The following is a 26,973-nucleotide window of genomic DNA, read 5'->3' on the forward strand; positions in this document are numbered from 1 at the left end:
ACTGCGATTAGTTACTTTACCTTGCCTTCAAATGCAAGTATTTTTGTTCTGGATTTGTATTTTTCAGTACGCAGAATGAGTGGGGCTTGGATTAGACGAGAAGGACACCCAGCAAACTGTACTTTAGCTTTTGATAGTATGGTTTTATTTTTACTGGCTGCCAAGGGGAACCCAACTGAAAAATCTCGATGCAAAGGATGAGACGCAATTAAAGTATTTTCACTAGGCTCTCTAAATACGGGCTTTGTTGCGTGAAACGGCACTTAGGTTACTTCACATCCCGTCGTCAGTGTTCCACACTCGGCTTCAATTTATTCATTTATTTTGAAAAATATTGAGGTCGTCTTGGAAATTTAAAGGAAACAGTGCGCCATCTCCGCTTTTCTGAAATACTGAGAATACACGCTGGGGGACTTCGACAGACAGCGGTTTTTTCGGACGTTGCTTACAGTTAAGAGTATCGCTTTTAGTCTCAAACATGTCCTTAAACCTCATGTTTTATACGTGCTCAATAAGCAGAACATTTCCTGGAATAACAACGTCAATGCGATAACAGCAGTCTGGGGATTTTTGTTTTGTTCACCTAGGTTTCAGTTTCGAAAGAAAAGTGAGATTATTCATGTCTCCCCCTTCATGAAAAAAAAAAATACACGTTTTAAGTCTTTTTTTTATGCAGGTTGTCCGTAATTATTCTGCTCGCTGTTACCATGTAAACTTAAAGTGAGACTCGCTGCCAGTTGTAACGTGTTTTGCACAAGTACAGGAATGGGGACGTTTATGTATTCAGTTGAATTCTGGAAAAGTAAAGAATGTTGCACAGACCTATTGCAACATCCCCTCTTTATGTAACTGGTGAATGTGGTTCTCTTTTAGGCCAATTTATTGAGAATATCAACATTCTTTTGAAAGGAGAACCAAGAAATACTTGCTGGAAAATATTGCCATTTCACTTCTGCAAAAATGGTTTTGGAACTGCGTGGTTGACCTCCTCATTACACATATTGCAGTGGCTGCATTTTAACTAAATCAGCTGAAGTCGCACAATATCACAAGACCCCAGATGGTGGAGACAAGAATAGCTGTGTGCTACAGATGAGCAAAATTCCCAATATTTCCTGGAATAGTGCAAGTTAAAAGAAGACTGGAAAGCAGTCAGTGGTGTTGATGGACAGTATCGCTGACATCTGTCCATTTTCACTATGTGTGAGCAATTATTTTAGGTTTACCTAACAACTGTCGCAGCTCAAACTGAATGCAGCCAACCCCTTCCCAAGAGTGGCCTTCAAACTCCTACAACTTCTTGCAGTTCCTGCTCTTCATGGCCCAAATTGTAAAAGCCTTGTGCTAGTCGTCCTTCAGCAGTTTGACTAATACAGGTTCAATCACTCCATTGCTCTGGGTTTGTCACAATTGCCAGTAAAGCGAGTCTGACCAGTAAGACCTGCAGCTCATGACTGCGAGGAACAGCGAGGAGGGTGTTGAGCAGTGGCAAGTGGGGGTCACCCGCTGTACCGTGGAAGAGGGCTTCCTGCATGTCATGGAAATTATGTACACTGTCACCAGAGAGCATACAAAGGAAAATGTGGTCCCTTTCCTGGTAAGTGAAGAGGTCATGAAATGAGTCAAACTGTAAATCAGATCATCTATCATTGTTTTTATCAGTATATATTTTTTTTTTCTGATTTCCCCTTTGATCTGTATTTTGATCACAAGATCTTTTGAAGGTAAAAATGAGAAGTGACTGGAATGTGAATGGAGGAGGACAGATTTGGATGGAGAGCGAGGAGATGTTACACAGCAGTGGCATGTTTCACTCTAATGACTGGAAAACACCAGTGAGTGCAGAACGCGTGAATGAAGAGCAGTGAGAAACATGGCCAGGTGCTAATCGAGTGTGGATCATCTCCCAGGCCTCTGACTCAAAACCAGAAACGACGGTTTGCCTGGAATGACAAACCAGATTCATTTCTGGTTAACCATTTCATGTCTGCAGGCTGCTGACCTCAGCACGAGCTTGAAATGAATAGCTGGGAATTTTCTCTGCTTTTAACTCCTCTCTGCTGCTTGTCCCTTCACAGTGCTCTTAGCTTCTACCTTGGTTGTGACTCATTGTCATTCTCGCATTCAGCCCTGGCTGATAGCCTAACACTTCACCCTGCTTATGTTCACAATCCAGAATAGTCCCAGTGATTCAGTCTGTATTATTATTTCCATTCTTCTTTCCATTATCAGTCTTTCATAACGCTTTACTGACAGCTTCATGTGATCGAAATGTTAATGTTTGGTGCTTTTATTTTAAGATATTTTTCTACTATGATCTCAATGTTTTTATATTATACCTCTTCCTTTTCAGCTTAGGAGCGGCACGGTGGTGCTGTAGTTAGCACTGCTGCCTTGTGTCTCTCGGACCAGGGTTCGAGTTACATGACTTCATGTGTTTTTTTTCCAGTTTCCTCCAGGTACTCTAGTCCCCCCCCCCCCAAATCCAAAAGGTTAATTGGAGTTACCAAATTGACCACAGGTGTGAATGGTGGGTGAGTGTGCTCTGTGGTCGGTTGGTGCCCCATCCGGGATTGTTCCCTGCTTTGTGCCTGTTGAATCCGGACCCCCCGCCACCATGAATTGGATAGGCGATTTAAAAAAAAAAAAAAATGGATGAATGAGTTTTCTATTTATTTAGGGGTTGGCAAAATTTTATAATTCTGTAATGTGATTTTATGCAGCTCTCTCAATTTAAAGGCCATTTTCTGCTGATTTATGTAATAACTATAGGTAGTGAAGATGTGACTTCTTTGAGTAACAGGAATATACAGACTAATACCAGTACTCCACATCTCCTCTGCCCACTCACATATATTATGAAATAATATTGAATCTAGTCACTCTAACGTATGAATAGCTTTTTGTTTGAGAAGAAATCAATCAAGAAAGGTAATATTTTTAGTTTTTTTTAGTAATCTAATCTTACAATTTCTTCCCTTTTAAAGGTGTGTTTATATGCAGTATATTTATATGGCTTTCGTAAGATCTAGTAATTATATCTTCTGGATTTGTGTACTCATTCATTAATTGTTCCTTCAGCCATTCCTTATTGGTTCTTTCAGTTGTTCACAAAGGTTTACAGCATTAACAGATATAGTAACCAGTATAGTAACTGCTTGAGCTAAAACATGGATCATGATTCATTAATGATGAATTTGCATGAGATCAATATGTAACTAAGACTTAGTTACGTATTAATTAACCACAAACTAATAGTATAATACTATATTATTTGTGCCCAATCATACAGTGTTATCAAAAAAAAAATTCCACAGAAAAGATCCCACTATCAATATTTAATAAGAATGTTTTATTTTGTCCTGCAATTCAAAATGTTTGCACTACATCTACAGCCTTATTGGCCCAGTGCAGAGTACTGGAAGAGACGCTAGGCAGATTCACAAGGATTGGTCTTCAATTGGTTTTGTGGGAAAATATCATGCTCAGACCTGTGGGTGCAGGTTTCATTTCCACAGCACAAATCATCCCTTATGGGAGCTGGAGCTGCAGTGTTCTCCAAAGTCAAATTCTCTGTCATGAGTGTGATCAGGGGAAAAGGCAGAATCATTCTTTTTTTGGTTATAAAAGGGTGTTTCACCGAGATGATTGAATCATTTTAAAGAAAGCATATCTTCTGGGTGTATTCCTTAAGAACCATATCCACTTTATCATGAGTGTGATCAGGAGAAAACACAGAATCTTTTTTTTTCCATTTAAAATGGTGTTTCATCAAGATGATCAAATCTTCTTAATGAAAGTGTATTTTCTGGGCACATAACATTGTTTTATGGACCTGATTGTTTCTCTCTGATGTTTAAAGGAAGCAAAATGTAAGAGAGTGGAGATAGTGAAAAGATAGAAAGTGATAACCGAATCATTTTGTTGAAGATGACTTCAAAAGGAACAGCTTGAAATTTCTTGCCGTACACCACGCAAAGCCAAATATGAAATCATTAATTAAATATATGTTCAATAAATCACTTATTTTATTAGATATGTTGATTGCTTGATTCAATTTTCTTAAAGGTTTCCAAAAGTGCAAGCAGAGGCCGTAATTTCTGTTATATTGCATTTTGGTGTGGTGTGTGGAATCTTTTGACTAACCGCAAAGATACATATTGACTCATTCGGATGATGTGCTGGCTGGAGGTGAGATGTTTCATTTATGAAAGGCAGCACAAACTGCCTGCAGCATACACATGCGTGAAAAGAGTGCGAATGTGTTTATTATTTGGAAATAAATTCAAGGCTTATTTGATGGTCAAATTAAACTCCTTCTTGAAGGAGTTTATTAGATGTGGGTTTTTACAGTATGTGTTATACTCAGGCTATTTTGGAGGCTTATCAATGGACACATAGACGACTGTCAGATGGTAGAATTATTCCAAATTAAAGATGATGCTCAACAACATCTGGATATTATTCTTGGGGAAAATACAGGGTTTTTAGTGACTATTTCCACCTTGTCCTTAAAAGCCAAAATTTGGTATGTACCCAATAAAGCTCTTTAGGGTAGCACGGATTTTCAGTGGTGAGCTATGCCCTCATGTGTCTGGGGTTGCTGGTTCGACTCCTGCCCTCCGTTCTGTGTCGCTGTGGAATTTGTGTATTATCCCCTATTAGTGCAGGTTTCCTTCGGGTTCTCCAGTTTTCCTCTTGCAGCCTAAAAGCATGCAGTTGGGTCAGTCCTCAATTTCCTGTAGTGTGTCTGCGCATCGATTCTGCAAAGGGATAGAATGAGATCTACAGTGGCCCAGCCCTGTGCCCTGTGCCTCCTTGCATTTGCTGCACGCTTACTGCCACATTTTCACCAATTAAATTTTTTCGAACACCTAATGGAAGGTGAATTGCGTTAATATATTACCATACAGTATGTATCTAATATGTCTTCAACAGACGAAATGATCAATCGCAAGGGGATTAATGTTTTTGTTTAATTTAGCACTAGAAAGTACCTGTGAAAGACGGGCAGCCAGTTTGGCAGTTCGTTATTTTGACATTTAAAGGTTAACCGTACTTAAATGTCAGTCACTATCCGTTTCAGGCAAACACACGGGGCCTCTCCAAATCATAGTGATCCGAAACTTCTATCGCAAAGCCAGATTAAATGCTCTCAGAAACTACCGTAGATAGTGACATATTTTGTCCTTTTTTTAACTGTAAACATATTTGACAGTTGTTTGAGAAAAGTAAAGGGGATTTTCTCAGGTAATTTCACAGTAACAATTTCTTTAAGAGCCCAATATGTGAAAATATGAGCGGAATGAGAAATATAAAATTAATTTACTGCAATTGAATTATATCGTCCTATTCGACGTAAATGATTTAATTTTTGTGTTTTTAAAATCCTTAATCTCAGGGAAAGTATATTACTGAAATGAGTTAAACAGTAAATAAGTATAATATGTATAAATTATCTTTCCAGATGCTTCCACTGCTGTTTCATTTATAGGGCCTTTTTTTTGGGAAAAATCAATGAATGAATAAGTAAACAAATGATATTAAATGATATTGACCCTTTTGAAACCAATATGAAGGGATACAACCTAAGCAGGCTGATGGTTATAGTTTTCGGTCTTTGACCTTGTAAATGCTACTAGCTTGTGTTCATTGCCCCCCCCCCCTCTTCAAAAGAGCTGCCCGTTCTCTTGTCTTGTATGGGACCCTGATGTATTAAATGTCCTGTACATAAAAAAAAGCGTCAGGTGCTGAAAATAACACAGGAAAAGAGGTTGAGAAATGACTCAAAGGACTGATAAGAAACGGAAAACCGGGTCAGTGGTTTATCTAAATAGAACCTCAATATAAGACCCGTATTATGTTCTGAATTTGGTGACCTGGGGCACATTTTGTACTTTGTGTTTTGTACATCGGTGATTAAAAACTGGCTGCATGGATAATAGTGCAATTATTTAACCAGTTGGTGGAAATTAGCTAATGCAGCGAATGTACTCTGTACTTAAAAGGGAAATACTGTAATTATACTAATGATTGTATGACATTTCTTAACTTTGCAGTGACCAGTAATGCCAAAAGAAAGAGGGTCGTCAGTGTTCATGAGACCGGAAGCTGTATACAAATGAAGGGAGGAGTAGATGGTTATATGAAATGTTAGTACGCAGTGTAGAATATAAGACATTATACACTCACCTAAAGGATTATTAGGAACACCTGTTCAATTTCTCATTAATGCAATTATCTAATCAACCAATCACATGGCAGTTGCTTCAATGCATTTAGGGGTGTGGTCCTGGTCAAGACAATCTCCTGAACTCCAAACTGAATGTCAGAATGGGAAAGAAAGGTGATTTAAGCAATTTTGAGTGTGGCATGGTTGTTGGTGCCAGACGGGCCGGTCTGAGTATTTCACAATCTGCTCAGTTACTGGGATTTTCACGCACAACCATTTCTAGGGTTTACAAAGAATGGTGTGCAAAGGGAAAAACATCCAGTATGCGCAGTCCTGTGGGCGAAAATGCCTTGTTGATGCTAGAGGTCAGAGGAGAATGGGCCGACTGATTCAAGCTGATAGAAGAGCAACTTTGACTGAAATAACCACTCGTTACAACCGAGGTATGCAGCAAAGCATTTGTGAAGCCACAACACACACAACCTTGAGGCGGATGGGCTACAACAGCAGAAGACCCCACCGGGTACCACTCATCTCCACTACAAATAGGAAAAAGAGGCTACAATTTGCACGAGCTCACCAAAATTGGACAGTTGAAGACTGGAAAAATGTTGCCTGGTCTGATGAGTCTCGATTTCTGTTGAGACATTCAAATGGTAGAGTCAGAATTTGGCGTAACCAGAATGAGAACATGGATCCATCATGCCTTGTTACCACTGTGCAGGCTGGTGGTGGTGGTGTAATGGTGTGGGGGATGTTTTCTTGGCACACTTTAGGCCCCTTAGTGCCAATTGGGCATCGTTTAAATGCCACAGCCTACCTGAGCATTGTTTCTGACCATGTCCATCCCTTTATGACCACCATGTACCCATCCTCTGATGGCTACTTCCAGCAGGATAATGCACCATGTCACAAAGCTCGAATCATTTCAAATTGGTTTCTTGAACATGACAATGAGTTCACTGTACTAAAATGGCCCCCACAGTCACCAGATCTCAACCCAATAGAGCATCTTTGGGATGTGGTGGAACGGGAGCTTCGTGCCCTGGATGTGCATCCCACAAATCTCCATCAACTGCAAGATGCTATCCTATCAATATGGGCCAACATTTCTAAAGAATGCTTTCAGCACCTTGTTGAATCAATGCCACGTAGAATTAAAGCAGTTCTGAAGGCGAAAGGGGGTCAAACACCATATTAGTATGGTGTTCCTAATAATCCTTTAGGTGAGTGTAGGTGTGTGTGTGTGCAGTACTGTGCAGAAGCCTTAGGCAATCACAGAAGATGTTTAAAGGCAGAGCTGGACTGGAATTTTGGCCCTGGAGTTTGGGGTCTCCGAAGGCCCCATGACAAGGGCGCAGCCAGACTTTTTATGGAAGTAATATTATGTTGAATGCCTGGTACATTTTGCCAGCCCACATACACATCAGCCCATTGGGAAATTACCTGGATTGCCAGGTGGCCAGTGCAGGCATCCAGTAAGTGCGTCATATCTCCTTGAAAAAAGAAAAAAAAACTCAATTTAACATTAGAATGTATGCAAATTGCTTAACAGTAAAAATATACAAGAATTTCTTCTGTTCTCTAAAAAGTTACTGATATCTTGCTAGATGCCTACAGGCACCTTGACACCTCCGGAACTTTTTTCTGGAACCAGAACATTTTTCCAGAACAAAGAACTTTTTGTATTCACACCACAGGAACTTGGCCCAATTTGTAGTTCCTCCGAGGCCGTTCCGGAACCCTTTTTTGTACCTATTCCAATACTTTTGTTTGAACACATACTGTGGAGGTGCCAGAGGAACACCACTGACGTAATGTAGGTGAAAGAGATAGAAGTAGTGGTGGAAAACTGAGCAAAGAAAATTAGTTTTTAACTTGCATTTAATAAATCGTTTAATACATTTTTGCTTGCGTTTCCATATCTCCGCACCGGAAAATTCGATCGCAAACCACAACACTTAATCTGGCCAGTGCCACCGGTGAAACCTGCTATTGGTTATTAGCGGGATAACGTTACATCATTTTTATTTTGTGACGTTCGGAAGATCAATCTGCTGGCCAGATTTAATAGGAAGCGTGAATAATATTGCAGATCATACAAGTAAAATATTAATAAAAAGTTGCATCAATAACTAAAAAAAACGATGTATATATCCTCCATTGTTTCGGCGTGGCAATGTATATTTTCATATGAAATTATGTGTGAAGTTTAGCCTACGAGTGTTTTGCATCTCATGCTTATTTGGCATAAGTTTCCCAGTTCCTGCTGAGTTACACAAAAGTTTCTAGGAGCCACAAAAGTTCAGGTCCAGATCGCCCAGGAACTTGTAAACTGGGACCAGGCTCCGGAGCTGTGGTGCAAAAGCACCTTAGGGGAGCACGTCCCTTCGGTTCCCAAGCCTCTCTTCGCCCCCCACCCCCTCCCTCTCCATTCTGTGTCACCATCAGCTCTCTTAACTTCATTGGTTAAATCATTCATTTAGGGATTGATTAACCAAAGATGGCATGCTACTGGTGGAGTAGAAAAAAAAGTATATGGCTATGATGGGTAATTGCTGTAAATACTGAGGTGATTTTAGGGGAGGTTTTGAAATGGCTAAGCTGACACACTTTGACAGGCATAGTATATTAGTTTCAATTCAATTTTATTTATATTGTGACTTTTAACAACAGTCATTGTCACAAAGCACTTTACATGTAACTGGCCAGAACCCCACCAAGCAAGCCTGAGGCGACAGTGGCAGGGAAAAACTCCCTCTAGCAGGAAGAAACCTTGGAGAGGAACCTAGACACGGAAGGGGACCCCATCCTCTGGGCGACCGTCTTTAAACGTCTTTTTCCTTTACTGCCTATGACTTTTGCACAGTGCTTTTTATGCATAACATTTTAGCCATTTCAGCATTTCACAAGTCCTTGTCAACATGTAATTAAAAGGCAGCACTTCCTGTGAGTGTCTGCAGTCCATGAGACTGTCTACATATTTCAGGAGGAAGAAAGTGTTGCAGTGAAGTTCCATTTTGATAATGCATTTCAGGCTGAAATTTGGAAGGTATATATACTGTGGATCTGCCCCTTTTCAAATGTCACGTGTTCTCTTTAAAAATGCAGAACTACTATTTTATCAAGTTGTTCCTATTCTAAATTTTGCTTGTTTTTTTTTTTTTTTTTAATTATTTAACATGTTGTATCTGGATGACATTTGGAAAGTGTAATATCCACCTTTCTCTCTGCGGGAACATAATACTTTTGCTGCTAGCTGCATTTCATTCACGTCTGAATTTTGTGTTTTCATTTTTATTAAAAAATTAGACCTGCAACAAGCAACTAGCTGCTAAGCTGGTGAGTTTTGAGTTTCCAAAAAGATTGGAAAGTGTGTGTTCGTGACAGTAATGTGTGGGTTATAGGTCCAATCGGCAGCTTGCTGGAGCATAAAGGACTTTCACTACTGAAATCTCAACTGCAGTTTTGCCTCAGACAGCCAGGGGGAATCCCCAACTATGTGTCAACTGAATATCACAGAGGAGGTCCTCAAAGCCGGGGAGAGGCAGAAATATCTTGCTTGTTTTGCACCGTACATGATGGCTGATATAGAGGGTGATTTTGTAACATCCTTTGAGGTCTAATCTGTAAAAGAACAGTTGCTTCTCTGATAAATGCAGGACCTTGAGTTCAAATAATGAAATGCAAATGCACAGATGCTGGTGATAGCTGTCTTTGCTGAATGTTTCAGATAATGGTGTTTTTTTTTTTTTTTTGTTTTTTTTTAATGATTGTACAATTTAACATTACTGAGAAGTGAAGAAGGTAGGTCAAATTTTTTTACTGAAAGCATGAGTCATATGTTATTTGCTTGTCTTATAGTTCTTGCTCGTGGTCACATGTATCCAGAATCAGCATCTTTACATAAAATATAAACCACAGGGGCGCATAAGCCAGTTATGTATGGTGCACCAAAAATGTTCATTTGATTCTATGTAAATACACTCTCCCAGTGCAAAATAGAACTCATATATGTTTTGAATAATTCTGAAGACATGTAAATGACTGCTGTCCTGTATGGTTATGCGGGAGTTCTGTGTTTCAGTACCTATATCTCTTTTGTAATCGCTTTTGCTCATATTGTTATAATATATGAAATATGCACACACACATTCATATTTACACCAACAGGAAATGTAAGGCCTATGGGAAATTAAACAACAATTGAATAAATAAATAGCTATGGATGGTCTCTTGTGTGACTTGTTTTTAGCTTGTTTTGGCTTGGTCTTTTTGCTATGCCAGCTATTCCTATTTAATTTATGTAGTGGCTGCACAAAGCATTTTGCTGCAAAGTCAAAGCAATGTGCTGAATTGTAACATAACCCCAATGGGACTGGAACATGCACGGCCGTTATTAAGTGAGATGTAGGCAGGAAGTGACACAATCAGTTCATTTGCCTGCAAGTACTATTTCAAATTATATCCTTTCATTTAAAAAAAAATCTTTGTTTTCCCCACCAGCATATTTCAGGGGAATTCTGCACCATTCAAAATGGGAGGTGATACATGCAAATTTCATGAGGCTCAGGGTGGTGATCTCCAGTCCATATTACTTGCGATGACTTGGTGAATGACAAAAATGAATTTAAAAAAACGCAGATGATCCAAATGCAAAATTCTGTACACTGTATATGGCCAGATATGCAAATGACAGCCTGGTGGAGGGCTAGTCTGGGCCAGAATGGGTTCAGGTGAGAGCTTCAATTTGCACTTGGGCTTTATGTGCATGGTTTGTATTTTGATTATTTCGGGGTAATAAGGCTAATTCAGTTAATTCAGATTTACTTTGAACGAACGTATAATTTAAAACTGCTATATTAGTATTTTAGACAAGTATTTAAAAAATAAACATCATGCTTTAAATAACATTTTAATAATAATTTCTGAGTATTTGGGCTACATATTTTCTAGATCATATTCATAAACACAAATACAACTCTTGTTATATACATACTGTATAAGACCTATTGTAGTTTTAAGTGAACCTTCAGTAATATTTTGACTGAGAGGTTACATATGTAGATGATTTCCAGAATTTTTCCTACTCATATTTGTCTTGTGGCCTTATTGACTCAACAGCTTTGAATCTAATTTCTTTTCATCACACGATCAAATGAGGAAAATGTGATTTTGGGAATTTCCAGTCAGAGCGCCTCAGAAAACTTGAATGTTTTTGTCTATTTTTAAAGGTAGTTCCCGAGGCCTGACGTACTGTAAACACTTCTGCATATTAGCATGTAATTTATATTTTGGTCAAAAAAGAGCAGTTATGATAAATATTTATTAGTATTGCTTTACTGTTATTCACATGAGAGTTTAAAAAGCTGTCCTTGATGTAATATTTATGTCTTATGTAAACGTGCTAATTACATTTCGTTATGCTTCCTCAAATTTAAAATTCATTTGCTGTAATGTCTTTCACCTTTGCTGATGGGGTGTTTTGCAATTTTTTGTATTTGTACTGCTTTTGGAAAGAATATTTGGAAAGTTGCATTTTCAGGAAATTAAAACTTATTTAACTGGACAAATATTTAGTCCAGATGTAAATTTATTAATTTAATATCTTAATATAAATTTTCCTCGTATTTGTTTTGCATGTTTGTAGGTTATTACATCGTTCAGTGTAAAACAGAACATTCAGAATTTGTCTGCTCGAGGGAAAACGTCCAGTACAGCACTCAGTAAGTGACGTTAAACAATTTGAGAACTCGAATTCCCACGGTACTTCACCGCGCGGGAGGGGCGTAGCCTTTTTCAGTCGTCCAATGACATGCGCTCGTGACAACGAGACTCTCCCTAGCCGTATGGTTTCGAAAATGACACTTCTTATGTAGTTAACATCAGACCGTTGTATGGAGTAATCGGAACAGTAAAGTTATGGGAGATTTGAGATTATAAAAACTAAAGTATATCGATAAGAGCGATCGACGACTAAACACGAGTATATGTGCCATGGGTAAGTTCTGTTTCTTTACTAACCAGCTAAGAAACGGGAACAAGTAAATATTTTGCATATTGTTCCTGTATACAATAGGAAACATTTTACAGATCGCAGTTAGCCCTTGGTGTTAACCGTGTCAGGAGGTTATGACGTATTTTGCTTGTTAATTTGCTATATTAACGTTTGATTAACCTATTCAGTTAAGTGGTGTGTATATCACCATTAATGGCTGTCACGCAATCAGAGTTCATTCATTGTGTTTGTTTTTGTACTGCGTTTGTGAGTAATAAGTCTGTAAGCTGTGATGTACGTGTTTTCCTTATAATTTATATTACATTATATTTTCTGGACTTAACGAAGACAACGTTGATCGTAGCCGCTGCCAACGCTTTAGTAATACATATTGCTCTAAATTCTGTGGCTGGCGCATATTATTGTTACTTTAGTCGATATAATCTCATCTTTTAGGTAGCTTAATGTTTTTAGGTAACTTAACTCGAGTGTCAAGCGCAGACGTGTGATAAGCATGATATAGCCTAGAGTATTAATTCATGCACTGTGGCAATAGTTATTTTTCATCACAGAATTTGCACTGTGGCATCGCTTTTCTCACAAAGAGTGTAGAGGAAGTGGTAAAAGCTACGAAGCACAGCATGTTCAGCTAAATTTACTGGCTTCTGATCACTGCATGTCACCGCATGTGTTTTGCGGACTGGTGTGCAGCAGTGGCATTATCGCGGGTGATGCACAGGGACTTAACTCTCAGAATGATCGAAATACCGGGAAAATACTCCTAATTATAATGCACCCGGTGCATAACGCGACATGATGATAGCTGACAGCATACACAGTTTATTTGTATAGGTCGAGATTATTTTAAATTGTTTCCTCATTTTACAATTTCTGTAATGCAAATTATTGATAATTACTGAAACAATTCAAATTTCAATGTGTTGCCCTGCGGTTATAAGTCACATATTGTCGAAACTGAGCATCCAGCCCTGTGATCTTCAAGTAGTTTTTACTGTATGGGTAATTATTTGTAGACAGTATTCTTCTGTTATTCATTGTAATTCGGTGTTCATGAATGTTTAAATGAATGAATTTAAATTAAACCATTGCGACTGATATCTTAAAAATAGAGCATCATGTCTTAAAGTGAATGTAGCAAAGAAGCAAAGACCTCAACAACTCGCCGCAACACAGGAAATGGTTAATCTCAAGAGTAGATCCTCTGGCGTTTGCAGTCAATGATCTCATTATTGGTGGCAGTGTGAATGTGAAGTTTGCAAAAAGGAAGTGCATTGTTATTTTCATGGGGGTGCATGATGTGCGGTGGCATGATTAAAGTTTCTAATGATTATGATGGCATTCCTCAGACGTGAAGTGTCCGTAAGATGAAGTTCGACAGAGTACCAGAATATTAAGCTGTGAAAATTGTTAGAAATATAAATCCCTGAGTTATTTCTGAGTCTTTGGCGAAAGGCGGCCTTTTAAACATATTAAGTTATGTGTATTAATATAAAAACACTCCTTAAGGTATGCATTCACTGACTGTGTCCGGCCTGTGTTTATTTTTTTTTTCTTTGGGGGGAGGGGGGGGGGGTGAAGAAAATGTACTGCAAAATGTCTGTCTTTGCCCTAGAAAATATATGAGTTTTGCCGACGTCCCACTATGGCTCTAGGGCACCACCTTCAGATGCTTTCTGTTACCTCCTGCAGGATTCCAGTGACCCTGAAATACAGTTTTACACTTCTCACATTTCCAAGTAATTTGGAGAGTTATTATTTTACAGCGACAACAAAGATAACTTTTATTCTTTACATTTTCCACATTGCTCTATCTATTGCAAGAAAATTCTTCCATTGGTTTGATTCGTCTAGTCACAAAAATAAAATTTGAAACATTTCCTTGTCAGTTGCTGCAAGCTATATATATTACTTGTCACATTCAAATAATTCCCAGGGTCAGTTTCACAATCATCGCAATCTATCTATATCTTCTAATACCTCCAAGGTTTCATGGTAAACTGAGGTTTTGAAACCCGAATTGGGCGTGAGGCTTTGCTTTAATTAGAAATGTATCACAATCGAAACGTGTTTTTTTTTAAAGCAAAATTGTTTGTCAGATGACGAATCGGGAATACATGTAGTGGGTGTTTGAGGTATTGATGCAATACATATGACTTCCTGAGTACACAAATTCTGCTCTTTATCAAATGTAACGGAACAATACTGCTTCTTCATAATGTGAAGGAGACTGAGAAAGCTGCATGTAATGCAAGTGCGTTTTGCATGTTGGAGGGTGACCATTTGGTATTGAACTAAATTTGGCTAGTGTTCCTAAAAGTCCAGTTTAACAGCGAAACGATGATCAGCGTTAGGGTGTCGGTTTGAAGTGGGAAAAGTATAAAAACAACCTGTTGTATTCATAGTCCTTCACATGTAAAGGTTGTAGTTAACTTATAATATTATTAGGTGAGGAACTCACGAGCTATGCACGGAATTCTACCCGATATAATCTATTTATTAATATGTATTTGTAATGGTTAGGAATATTAAATAATGTTTCTTTTTCTTTTTATATATTTCAAATGTATATGTGCGCAATAATACCCCACTGTGGTAATTGAACAGATTGCATTTTTCAGGAACAATTAACTTGGCTAACTGAATTATTAATTTAATTTGTGTTAGCGTTTAATGAACCAAAACTTTTATTTCTTTCCATTCCCACACATTGATCTGTAACACTATCACCATTAATGATCTCAGGCTTTGTACAAAAACAGCCGATGACCCTTTTATCAAGAGGCAGTCTGATGAGAAAATCGGTAGACTCTGCATGCAACGCTGGGGCCTCATGCGTACTGCATAAAATGCAGTACTTTGTTCAAGCTCCTGCTTCTTCTTTTTAGAGCCATTCGTATTTACTGTAATCCCCTCTTGTAAGAAAAGGACACCGCATAACTTTCAGTAGACTTTCACAGAGGAAGTACGTGGTGATGCCATACGCTAACTGTGGTTTTATATTAGAGCTGCTTTTATAAAAGTTTTGGGGGTAGACACACTCATTTCTTAGAAAACTGCAGTTTATCGGATTTTATGCATTTATTTCTATTTTGGGAATGACCTGGTTATCTTATCAGAAGCGCTCCTCCATTACAGTTATTCAGCTGTTTGACACCTGTCAACCGGAAGCATTTTGCAGTTTATTTACAGTATTGTTGTCATCAAAAAATTGCAATTCTTGTGGGTGTATTTGTGTTGAGGCGTACCTGAGAGGTTTGTGAGAGGAGAGGTTTTTTTTTTTCTTTGCGAGAATGTGTACCTCCCTAGAACAATATCTGAGTGATGTGGGAAAGGGAGATAAATGATCAACAGCGACACTTAACATTTCCATTCGCTTCTAGACATAATCTTATTGCAATTTTTGATCTGAAATCTATGCGCTTTAATTTGGGCTGTTGGCCCAACACAACTTTGCACTGGATAAGCAGATTAATGTATGACTTTAAAGACACTAAGTGTAGCTACCTTTAGCTAAGATTCCCAGCTCACCTGTGCCTCCTGACTGATACCTGTGTGATTTATTTATTTTTCGGTCCTGGTGCAGTATCATCACCCAGAAGTGCGCAGGAGAAAAGACAAGACCAGGCTGAAATGGATGCAGACATCAAGAGCAGTATGTCACTGAGCCAGGTAACATCAGGCCTGTCTCTGGTGCCGCTTGTTGAACCCCACCCGAGTAAAATATTTCATACAGCACTCACCGTTTGACACATTGCGTTTCCAGGATGCCTGACTGCTGTAATCTGTTCCAGTAATTTGCCATGCCTTTGTTCTTGTGGCTGAGTAATCTCGCGTGCGATTTCACTCATCAGCTTCTTTGCACTGACAGATTTTTCTGGGGAGAAACTTTGTGACACTGAAATTTGGCATAATTGTGCGGATACGGATACAGTGGCTGACATCTATTGCCGTTTGGCTATTTGCAAAGCAAACGTATTGGAGATTTTTTCATGGTACTGGTTGAAGTATGAAGAATAGTTTGAATATTCAGTGAGGATTGGTGATATGTGTCATTCATGTGTTTATTTATTTATCATTTTATTTTTATCGGTGCACATTTATCTCACATTCCAACATTACCAAGACTGCATGAGGCCCAAGGAATTTTAAAAAACTAAAAAGGACACCTTGTACAGTATGATAATTTCACATTGTACAAAAACTCTTTTCAATATCAAATTTTAATCAATGACATTTCAATTTAAAGTCTTTTATTAATTATAGTTATTTTATGTTATTAATATGATTGTGTTAATTTTCTTCGGCATTTATTTTTGATAGCTTGATTAATGATTCTCATAAAGAGTGTGAAACCTTAACATAAGCAGAATCCCTCTTTTATTGTTCACTGAGGGTCAGTTTCATTGAAGTGCCAAAAATTGTGGGATCAGCAATATAAGACCCTTGAACTGGGATTGTTTCATCCAGACAAGTATCTTTGCTGTAACTGCTGTAAGTGAATTGACCACTTAGGTGCCTGAACAGAAGTTGCCCCAGACTGCATTGCTATATTTGCTCCTTGCTTTATTCTCTGATTTGTAGGCGGCCTGCATATGATGGACTTATTTGGTGCACACGGTTTCTGTTGGAGGTTTTTCCACAACAACTGAGTGTAGGTAGGAGGCCACACATGCATGGGTTTATTATGAAGAACTTCAGGTCACGGTTCACCTAACAACAGCCCAAGTAGCAGGGAAGTTATGTCTTATTTATACAGAAATCTGTGAGAAAGGGTTTTAAATGAAGATGCAGAAAGGCAGCAAATTAAAATGGTGTGTAAATACAACTCTGGGAAAAACTAACAGACCACTGCAAAATTCTTAGTTTCACTCATTTCTCAATTTATGGGTGTGCTTCTGTGTAAAATGTCCAATCTCATTGGTGAAAGGCTTCTTTCTTGCTTTATGGGACTTCAGTCCTGCTTCTAGGAGCCTGTTACTAATTGTCCTAGCAGTGCACCTCACCTGCATTTAACATTGTCATCCTCCGATTCACGAGGCATCGTCGGATAAGTTGCTGGTCACCTCTGATATTAGAAAGTCACTTCTTCCCTCTGCCTGTCTGCTTTTTAGTCATTGCCATTGTCTTCTGCTTCATACTGCTCTTATCTTCTGCTGTCTTAGAGATTTTGAGCCTGGAAGGAACCTGCCTCCCAGCATAGCCTTCTGCCAGCAGAACCAAGATTAAATATGCATTTTTTAATCATAGTTTAAAGATAAACATTAATTAAATATAATTATTACATATAAATTTTTTCCAGACCTGCATAAGGCTTAACTGGAAATTTTAATTTGTAATGAAAGTTTCAGGGAGAAATGTCAACATCTAACGTCTTTCGAGATACTATTAATTACTAATGTTATTATTATAATTCCAGTTATATCAGACTCATAAAACTCCAGCTACAGAAGTCTACCTCTGAATTCAGTATGTATGTGTATCTATGTTCAGATAAACAGAAAGTGATGGAGTTCCAGTCCCCAACAGACTTCTGGTAATTTTGCATTGAAAAAAGAGAGAGAGCAGAGATGAGATGCATCAAATTTCCAAGACCAAGCCGTCATATGAAAGCCCAGTGGTTTCTGTGGTGAGAGTTAGCCAAGCGATAGCATCAGCCCAGCACGCCACTGACAATCATAGTGAGACCACGTTATCAACATGTTGACACGAATGCTCCTACGCACTTTTCCGAAATTCATCTATGGTGGAAATTTACATAGGATGTTTACTGACGCTTTTTTCACAACACAACTCGTACAGTAGCTGAGAGCGTGGTCTGGGAAAATGGTGTGCAGGTTGACTCGGATGTCATCTGCCTTTTTGTGCGTAAGACCGGCGTCAGACGGCGTTAATCATGGTTATGTTTTTCCTTTGTATACTAATCACTGCATCGTTATAGACCAACTACAATGATTTGGGGATAAAGTATGCTTTAAATATGTTATTATCTGTGGCTGCCAAAACAGCTAATATTTTCACACTTTGAATCTAAAACTATTAATTTTTGAGAATGAAGTTTTTTTTGTTTTTTTTTAACCTTATAGATTTGTGTTTTGAGAACAGTCCAAGGTGTGTGTGAAGCACTTGCCAGGTCATTGTGTGTTTTGTAATATTGCCTGTGTATACATTCCAGTACCACTCAACAACCCACTCATTTTGAGACCACTAATGAAATGAGATTGCATGCTTTATCAGAGTTTTACTTTTAATCACCATATTGAAGTGAGCTTTCAGTGTTGACTTTCTTCTTTCTTAGAATTTTGTCTTTCACGCTTAAGCGCCTTTTCTCCATCGCCATCAGCACACCCATTCCCCTTCGTGTGGTTTGGTTGAGCTTTCAGCCTGGCACATGTATGGGTATATAAAATATATTTCACTATAATATTTTGAGAGAACGGCCTCAGTTCTTCCAGTTGTTTTCCAAATGCCTGGTGATGGAGGAGGCTTGGGCTTGTTGAGGATCTGAAAGTGTGTTGAGGATCAGCATCCATGGAGGGGAGCGTAAGGAATAAAGACATGGAGGGTTCACTGCAGGTTCACTGCAGGTTCACTGCAGATTCACTGCAGATGGCTGAGTAGATGCGCGCTGGTGACTCAGACGAGGCCAGATCCAGCATTGAGGCTGGTGGCTTCACTATGATTCAGAGCAGGGGCTCCGCTTCTCGGAACCATCGCCTCAGAGAGGAACTCGATTCAGTGTGAAACTGCCGTCTGGTGATGCTGCCGCTAAAGCTGAGCCCCGTGAACAGGGACGGACGAAAACCCCAAGAGACAAAGAACAAAAGAGTGAGGCACACGGTGTGTCACACAAGCACATACATGTAAAGCTGTGCCAGGTTTGGGGGGGGGGGGGTGTTAGCGTGCTTTCCCAACAGTCTACTTTTTGTGAAAATATCGATTCAGAAAATGTAGTGGTTAGGCTATGGTCGATTTTTACCCACACAGTGTAGTTCAATGACCATGTATTTAGTATTGTATAGTATAGTATAGCCATGCAATTTGCAGGAGAAGCATACGGGTTTCCCAGTTTCATTTCAGTCCTGCATCTCTCTCATCTTCTAATAATTGGGCACAGTATGTATTTACATCTGGAAATATTTCTCCGGCAAGTTGCGATGCTGCGTGTCGGACCTGTCCGTTTGGAGGGGATTGACATTCGGGTTTGCTTGCCTTGCAGCCACGGTCAGCAAGATTTACTGCAAAAAAAAAAAGAAAAACTTTTTAAAATGTTCTTTGTTAGATCAGATATAAGACAAGTTGTTGTCAAGGATGTTGTGGGCAGATTCTGCAGTATTCCCTAGGGAGGAACCCGCTGTGCCAAATATCTGTCCTACACTGTTACTTACAGGTTTGCCTAAATGCTGATTAGCCTAGCTGTGCGGAGGTGACCTTGCCTGTCAGGTGGAGATGATAAAACTGCTGCAATGTTCTCACTGTTAAGGTTTAATGGACATTTTGTTTAAGGACAGCCTAAGGAGGTGTGGCTGTCATTTGTGCCTTTTTTTATTCCTTAAATTTTGGAAAATTCAGGTCATGTTACTGGTTTACACTATCTGGTGACTGACAGTGTAATATAACTCACTGAAAATGTTCTTTAGGGCCTACAGCCCTTTTGAAAGGGCAGCTTGGAGCAGCTGAGTGCTGAACCTGCTTGAGTCTCTAGGATCAAACCGAAGGCAAAGTTGACCAGCAACAATTTCCCAGACTGGTCTGTTTTAATGCCTGGAAAAAAAGAACTCATAGGTGATTCTGCAAGTAAGAGATTTGGTGTGAACCAAGGTCTTATTTCTTTCCTATTTCATCTGGATGTGAAACTGAAATTGAGGTTTTCGATGACAAATTTCAGCAGCCCTCATGGTTGCTCTGAGTTTCATTGGCTCATATTTTCTGTCGGCATATTGTACTCCGGGTCGGAAATTCGCCACTTGTACAGAAAGAGCCCGACGGATGATGGGCTTGCGCCGTATAAGGCTCAAGATACAGTCACAATGTAAAACTGAACTGTACCTTTGGGATTAGGCGTTTGCAGTGAGTTTCAAATGCAGTGAAAATAAGAGCATTAGTAAAAAAGAAAAAAAAAAATCAGTGACACAGAACTGACACATTTCAGTAAGTCTTCTGTGTTGGACCATCGTCACGGGCATTTCTAACCCCCAGAAAGCGATGGAGGTTTGATGCCTTGGCCGTTTCCGTCCACAGCACAGCATGGAAACGGAGATGTCTGGTCCCGTCAATGATGGGGACGATGGCTCCAGCCCTGGGGAGTTGGAGATGGAGGAGAAGACATTTTTGGCCAGTTTGTACCGCTTCATGGAGGAGAGAAGCACGCCTATAGAGAGGATACCGCATTTGGGCTTCAAACAAAGTGAGTTTATAAACACGCTTTGCATGTGCTAATCAAATGTCATCAGATAATGACTCAAAGCAGATGGTGTCCCTCAGCTTATCTTATGCCTCTTCTGTGCAGTTAACCTCTGGAGGATCTACAAAGCTGTGGACAAGCTCGGGGGTTACGACTCTGTGAGTACCACTATCCCATAAACTGATATGAAAAACTAGAATTTCCTGCAGACCTCTCCACAGGTTCTTCTAGAGAGCAGCTTTATATTGCTAGGTTTGGCGCACAGCCAGACTGGAAATGTTCAATTAAAACAATGGCCCGTCTTGTTCAAGCGTCATACTGGACAGTGAAAATAAACAAAAAAAGATGACAGGCAAGTGTAAACTGGTTGGTTCCACAGTAATTTGCAGGTCAGTCGGCTCATGTGTGAAGGTGAAGTTCTGCTGAGTGGCAGAAAAACCGCAGTTCTAAATATACCAGCGCTTGCAGATGGAAAACTTTATACAGGGCATCTGGGTGTCCATGTCTAAAGGTTCATGAGAAAAGAAATGTTTACGCCTCACCTAAGGTGGTAGTCCGAGACATGCACCCAACTGACCACCACATCTAAGGTGGCAAAGCAGGAAATGTGCATGATTTATGAAGGTGTTTGGGAGGGGCGGCTGGGCTAAGCAGCGTAGCGACAGAAAGAAGCCGATATGCCGAACCAACCTGTTGACAGTGACCGTTAGTCTTGTACCACAACAATGAGAGGGGAGCCATCTTCAATTTCCACTCTGCCGACTTCCTGCGTCCTCATTGCTCTTTCGAAGATAGGCAGGGACTGCTGTGTGTCTGAAGTGGCTTTAAAATGGCGTTCATTAGAGGTCAATTCGGCGTGTTTAGTAGGCCAAGCATTAGCGCAAACAGAGTGTCTTTTTTCACAGTTTTTCCCCTTTATCTTTGAAGCTAAATGTGCTGCAAAAACAACTAAGAATCAAAGTAGAGTCTTGCGTGAAAAGAAGGCCAAAGAGGGAAGTTTAACTGGTATAAAATCGCTTCTCTAGAGCAAGTTAGTGCGCCATGTACTATAATCCTTTTGGAGGGAAACCGTAGGACTTGTGCTAGCTTAGGGAGCCACACCACAGGAAGAATAACGGGTTGTACAGCAGCATAGACGGGGAACTGCTGACGACGTAAATGCGAGGTTCCCAGTTCGTTAATATCTGTCTAAACGTAGGCAAGTGTAGCATGCTGACTAGGGCAGCGTGTACCTGTGTTTCTCAGTCTGAATGTGGCTGATACCACCCCTTGCCTCTCCAGGTAACCGCCCGGAGACTTTGGAAAAATGTCTACGATGAGCTGGGGGGCAGCCCGGGCAGTACCAGCGCAGCCACCTGCACCCGCCGGCACTATGAGAAGTACGCACCCCAGTCCCACGACCCCTGCCTGCCCCACCTTCCCTTGTTCCAAATACCATGGTTGAACAAACATACCATGGACTGTTAGCCTTGAAGTGTTTTTTGGTCTCTTCATTTTCTGAGGTTATGATCATTTTTTAAGGCCTTCAGCATGCCACGTTCAACACGTTTAAGCCCTGGTCTTCCCCAGCATGCCTCTCATTCTGTTGTTTCAAATCTTTTGTCCTTGACAGACTGGTGCTGCCCTTTGAGAGACAGCTGAGAGGGGAGGAGGACAAGCCGCTGCCCCCAGCTAAGCCGCGGAAACAGTACAAGAAGAGCCCAGACAGCAAGAACAGCAAAGCTGAGGGCAGGAAGAAGAGGAACCAGTTAGAGCCTGAGAGTCGGCTGGGTGCTGAGGTAGGATGCATGATATTGTAGTTCTTTACTAGAAGGTGTTCTGAGTATCTGCCACACTCTTACTAATGATAATCGCAAGTATTATGGGAGTAACTTCCATCTATGCTCCCCAAATGTCCAGGAGAAGTCTGAGGATGACGCGCACTGCGAGACAGGGATGTGCACCCATTCTGTTGCCTGGACCCTACCGGCTGACCGGCCGCAGCCTGACCTCTGCGGCCCGCAGATGGGGCTGGCCACAGTGAAAGACAAATCTGCTACTGCCTGCCCAGTCTCGCAGCTGGGAAATGGGCTGTTTCCCAGCATTCAGTCATCAGGTGGCGAGGTGATCTCTCCGCTAGAGAAGAAGAAACGCTTGGCCCAAGCCAGCCTCGGCCTTTCCAAGCTAAGCCAAAGTCCGGAGAAAGATAGCGGGGAGAGGCCCTCTGTGATCCACTGTGCTCAGTCCCCAGGTCTTCCCCGCTCGGACAGAGCCCACGGCTCCTCTGAGGCATCCCCAGTTCCCCGATCGTCTCCCTCCACATCTCGCAGCTCCTCACCCTGCTCTGTGTCGTCCGACGACTGCCAGGCCGTCCTGGACAGTACCACTTGTGTGCAAAACCTCGTATCTCAAACTCCGTCGTCCTATGTGGGTAATTTCACCTCTGTCTCCTACTCCGGTGGAGTCTGCAAGCCTGTGACCTGCTATCCCAATGCTAAGGGTGCAGCTGGCTACCTTAGGCATCGCAGAGACTTTCTGCAGGTTGAGCCAGAAGGGGTCAAGGGGCAAAGACCTGATTCAGCCTGGACTCCAAATTGCAAGGGGGAGGACATGAACCCTGTCCTCAAACCCCACCAGACATCATCTTCTAATTCCAGCTCTGCAGGATACAAGCCTAACTGGATCCCAACCATGTCTAACTTCACTAAAGTTCATCCAAAGACTCTACCATCAATACCATTTCAGTCAGGTTATAAATTTACACAAAACCTCAAGAGACCAGCCATGGATGAGATGACTGCATATGGGAAGAAACTGCAGCTGGTCCCCTCACTGTATCAGGGAGATCTAAAGGAAAAGTTCAAGCCAGGCCTGCCCAAACCTCTCCCTACCCAGCATCCCCTCTTCCATTCCCATGCCAGCATGACAATACCATACCTCCTTCCATCCTATGAAAAGACAAGACCTATGTCAGGCCACCAACTCAAAGGCCTGCAGTTGCCCCCCTTGTTTGTACCTGCCCAGTTGACACTTCCCGCCACCCAGCCAAATTCTATGTATCGCCACATCATGGCCGGAGCTGCCTACTCTGTTCCATTAGAAGCTGTGCGTCCCTATCCCTACCCGTTACCAATCTGGCAACCCCAAGCTGGGTACACCATTGCTGGCCTACATCCACAGTACCCCAGCACTAAGCTGTGACGCAAGTTACAGCTGTGTCTTGACTGTGTCCTGCATGACTGACGGAGGTGGGATGGGGGCTCCACCATGCAGATTAACCCCCCCGTCCCCCGGCATCTAGATGCAAGGGCTGGTCTCACAGTTTGGCCGGAAGCCAGAGTAAAGGCCCTGATTTAGCCTGTTGTCTCAGCATTAGGGGGTTTACAGGTGTGGATTCAGCACACCGGTTGGTGATAGGCTAAAACATTTTTAAATGACAGACCTCATTGCAAGATAATCTCCAGTGGTTACATTCTCAAATGTTTTAGATTAGTATTTCACTCAGGATCTGAATTCCTCTTACCAGTGTTCAGAGTTGGAGAACACATGCAATGTAGTATATGGGAAGTGGACACTTGAAAATTGTGAATGAGCAGCTCTTTTTGCCAAAATAAGCATCTAATTATTCATAATAGCAAGAACTGTTGATTAATTACACCTTTTTTTAATCCAGTAGGCCAGTATGTCTCTCATAAGCACATGACTGGTTGAATTAGGACCATGTTAGTGTTGTTTATGAGGTCTCCTATTGTCTCCAATGACCTTTGTTATCATATGAACAATACAAAAATGATTTCATCCTTGCAAACTCTATACACTACAGCAGGACTGTTTTCTGCGTAATGGATTATTGGACTACATTTCATAGTGCGAAACAATGGAGAGCGGCTGTGAGAAAATAATATGAATTTATACTCCCTGTTTCCAAAAAATGAAATTTTAATTTAAACTGTTAGCTGAAAAATTGCTTCCATTTAGACATTGGATGTGTTTCTGATGTACAATGAGTTAACTTGGAAATATAGATTACCTAATGCATGAAAGGTTTTGCATGAAAATTTTCAGCAATGGATAAAGTACTCTGCTCCCCATATATGACTGCACAACTCATTCATGTCAAAAATAGGTGCATTGTGGAGATCATGTATTGGAAGTTTCTGTAGACACTCTTCACTGAACTGCCAAATGTCATGGTTACCTATGATATTAGCTCTTGTATTTATGGCTTTGTTTCAACTCTTAGCTAGATGCGACAAAGTTATGTTGTTGTTTGTTTTTTGAATTACCTTGTTTTGGAATATCTCTAAAATAGGTACTGCTGCCATTTGGTCTCAGTGAAAAGTGTTTGTGAATGTGGGAGTGGAAATTTAGAACTTTCAGCATACCCTGTGACGTAGACATCAGAGGGAATATGAATAGCGGTGTCCTGGTTAGGGCTCCCCTCTGTGGCAACAGCGAGTATTACACATAGATTGACCTCACAGAAGTTCATCTGCCTTTGACTATGCAAATTATTACCCTATGTTGCGATGTTGCAAAAATGGGGTTATTACTGAAGAGATGTTCTGAAAGATGTATACATCAGCATGAATGAATGAATCCAGCATATCATAAAAGTCTTCCAGCAAAATGACTTGCATTTGCTTGTTTGACAGTTTACGGTTTATGTTATAAATTTAGTAAATTCACAGATTACATGTATTGTATTCAGTCTACAATAGAAAAAAAACTTGTGTATTTTTGTACAAAATTAAAATAAAATGTATAAAACCCAATGTAACCATTTTAGTTCAACAAGCCCGTCTTTTAGTATACATAAAAATGAGAATACAGACGCTCCTCTACTTACAAACTTTTAACTTATGAACTTTCAGACATACAAACGAAGAGGACTGTAAGTCCAGATTGTGTTCATTGGGCTCCCGTTTCCTGTCCACAACATCAATTTTTTTTTCTGTGCGCCAATTCCGCCTAGTAAGACTTCTGGCCGCTACTCCCGCCACACAGCAGCGTAGCGTGCGTACTCCCAGCATCCTAGTTCTTTGTACTTGCATATACCCTTAAAATGATGTTGAATAACGACTTATGGACATTTCAAGCTACGATCGGCCGTTCGGAACTCGTTCGTAAGTAGAGGAGCGTCTGTAACTGCACATGTCCCAGCAAACCATGATAAGCTATGTAACATCTGCTTCTCTGAACAGTGTCACTGTGACACGCGGAGCTAGTCTTGTTGTGTGTAAAGTGGGGACAGACCCTGGATAGACATATAGTTTGGAGTCACCCATTCACCTGACCCTGAGTACAATGCAGACTTCCTGCAACAGGCAAACTGGGGACAACGGGCCAGATTCTGAGGGCTTCTTGGGACTCATTTAGCTTATAATATGTGTGCTAAGATGGTAGCTCTTTGATAATACAAATCTTTGATTGTGACACAGAGGTAACCAGACATCCCATTTTCCACAGTCCTGAAGTACAAATGGTTGTCCAGATAATTAGACTGAAAAAAAAAGAATTGGCCCATGACCCTGCAAAGGAAAAGAGGATAGAAGATAGATGGATGGAAATTTTAATTGGTGAAGATAACTTCTGGTAATATAAAAGTCCCAATCTCTGTGTGAAGAAGGCATTTCAGCAACTAAATGTTTCGAGATAAGCTGCATTCTCAAGTTCATCAGAGTAAAACGACTAATCAAACGCAAACCTTCCCCTGAGATTACTTCAGTACACTAATCCTAGATAAGTTTAAGCCCTTACAATGTAGCAAAATGCAACACTGGTCCAAAAATCTGGCCAAAGTTGCAGTATGTATGTACTTTGTAGCTTGTTTTCAAGCAAAAGGTACTAAAATGAATGGAAATAATATATGGAACCGCTGTTTTTGTGCATGTAGAAAAGTTAGCTGAAATACTGCCCATAGTGGGAAAACCAGCCTAAGAACAATCACAATGAACTCCATCAAGAAAAAAAATACCTCTCTTTTTAGCTTACCAAAGCTTATCACTTGCACTGATTAATTTCCTTTGTCTCGTTCCTTAGGTTTAGTTTTGAAACATTTACAAAAAGTCATATATAAACATGGACAATTCTGTGCAAAAGGCAGCAATGACGTCAAATGCATATTAAAATGTTGCATGATTTGACTCAGTTTAATGTTACGCAACACAAAGGCAACCAATACAAATTTGGGGATTTTTAAAATGATGTGCTTACAGTTATGTTAGTACAGAAAACTCAAATCAAACTCCTTGGCTTGCTGAACACTTTGTATAGCCAGTCCTGCTACAATGCATTGTATTACACAGCGAATTTAGTGCCCAAGTCCAATATAACGCAGAATCGCAAAAAAAAAAGCAGTACTTGCGCGATTTTCAGGCGGAGAAGAGCACATCACAAACT

At 40.4% G+C, this 26,973-nt stretch overlaps 1 protein-coding gene across 1 annotated transcript; it reads left to right on the forward strand.

Annotated features, from left to right (window-relative positions):
* The first annotated feature begins 12,013 nt into the window (after positions 1-12,013).
* Positions 12,014-25,346, forward strand: arid5a (AT-rich interactive domain 5A). The gene is made up of 7 exons (XM_023838372.2): positions 12,014-12,173; positions 15,775-15,860; positions 20,430-20,595; positions 20,698-20,750; positions 21,874-21,971; positions 22,205-22,370; positions 22,492-25,346. Exons 1-7 carry the CDS (start codon positions 12,170-12,172, stop codon positions 23,770-23,772), a joined length of 1,854 nt encoding a protein of 617 aa, XP_023694140.2. The 5' UTR covers positions 12,014-12,169; the 3' UTR covers positions 23,773-25,346.
* Positions 25,347-26,973: the final 1,627 nt, after the last annotated feature.

Source organism: Paramormyrops kingsleyae, chromosome 2 (assembly GCF_048594095.1).
Source record: "Paramormyrops kingsleyae isolate MSU_618 chromosome 2, PKINGS_0.4, whole genome shotgun sequence".
In the NCBI taxonomy this organism is placed as follows: domain Eukaryota; kingdom Metazoa; phylum Chordata; class Actinopteri; order Osteoglossiformes; family Mormyridae; genus Paramormyrops; species Paramormyrops kingsleyae.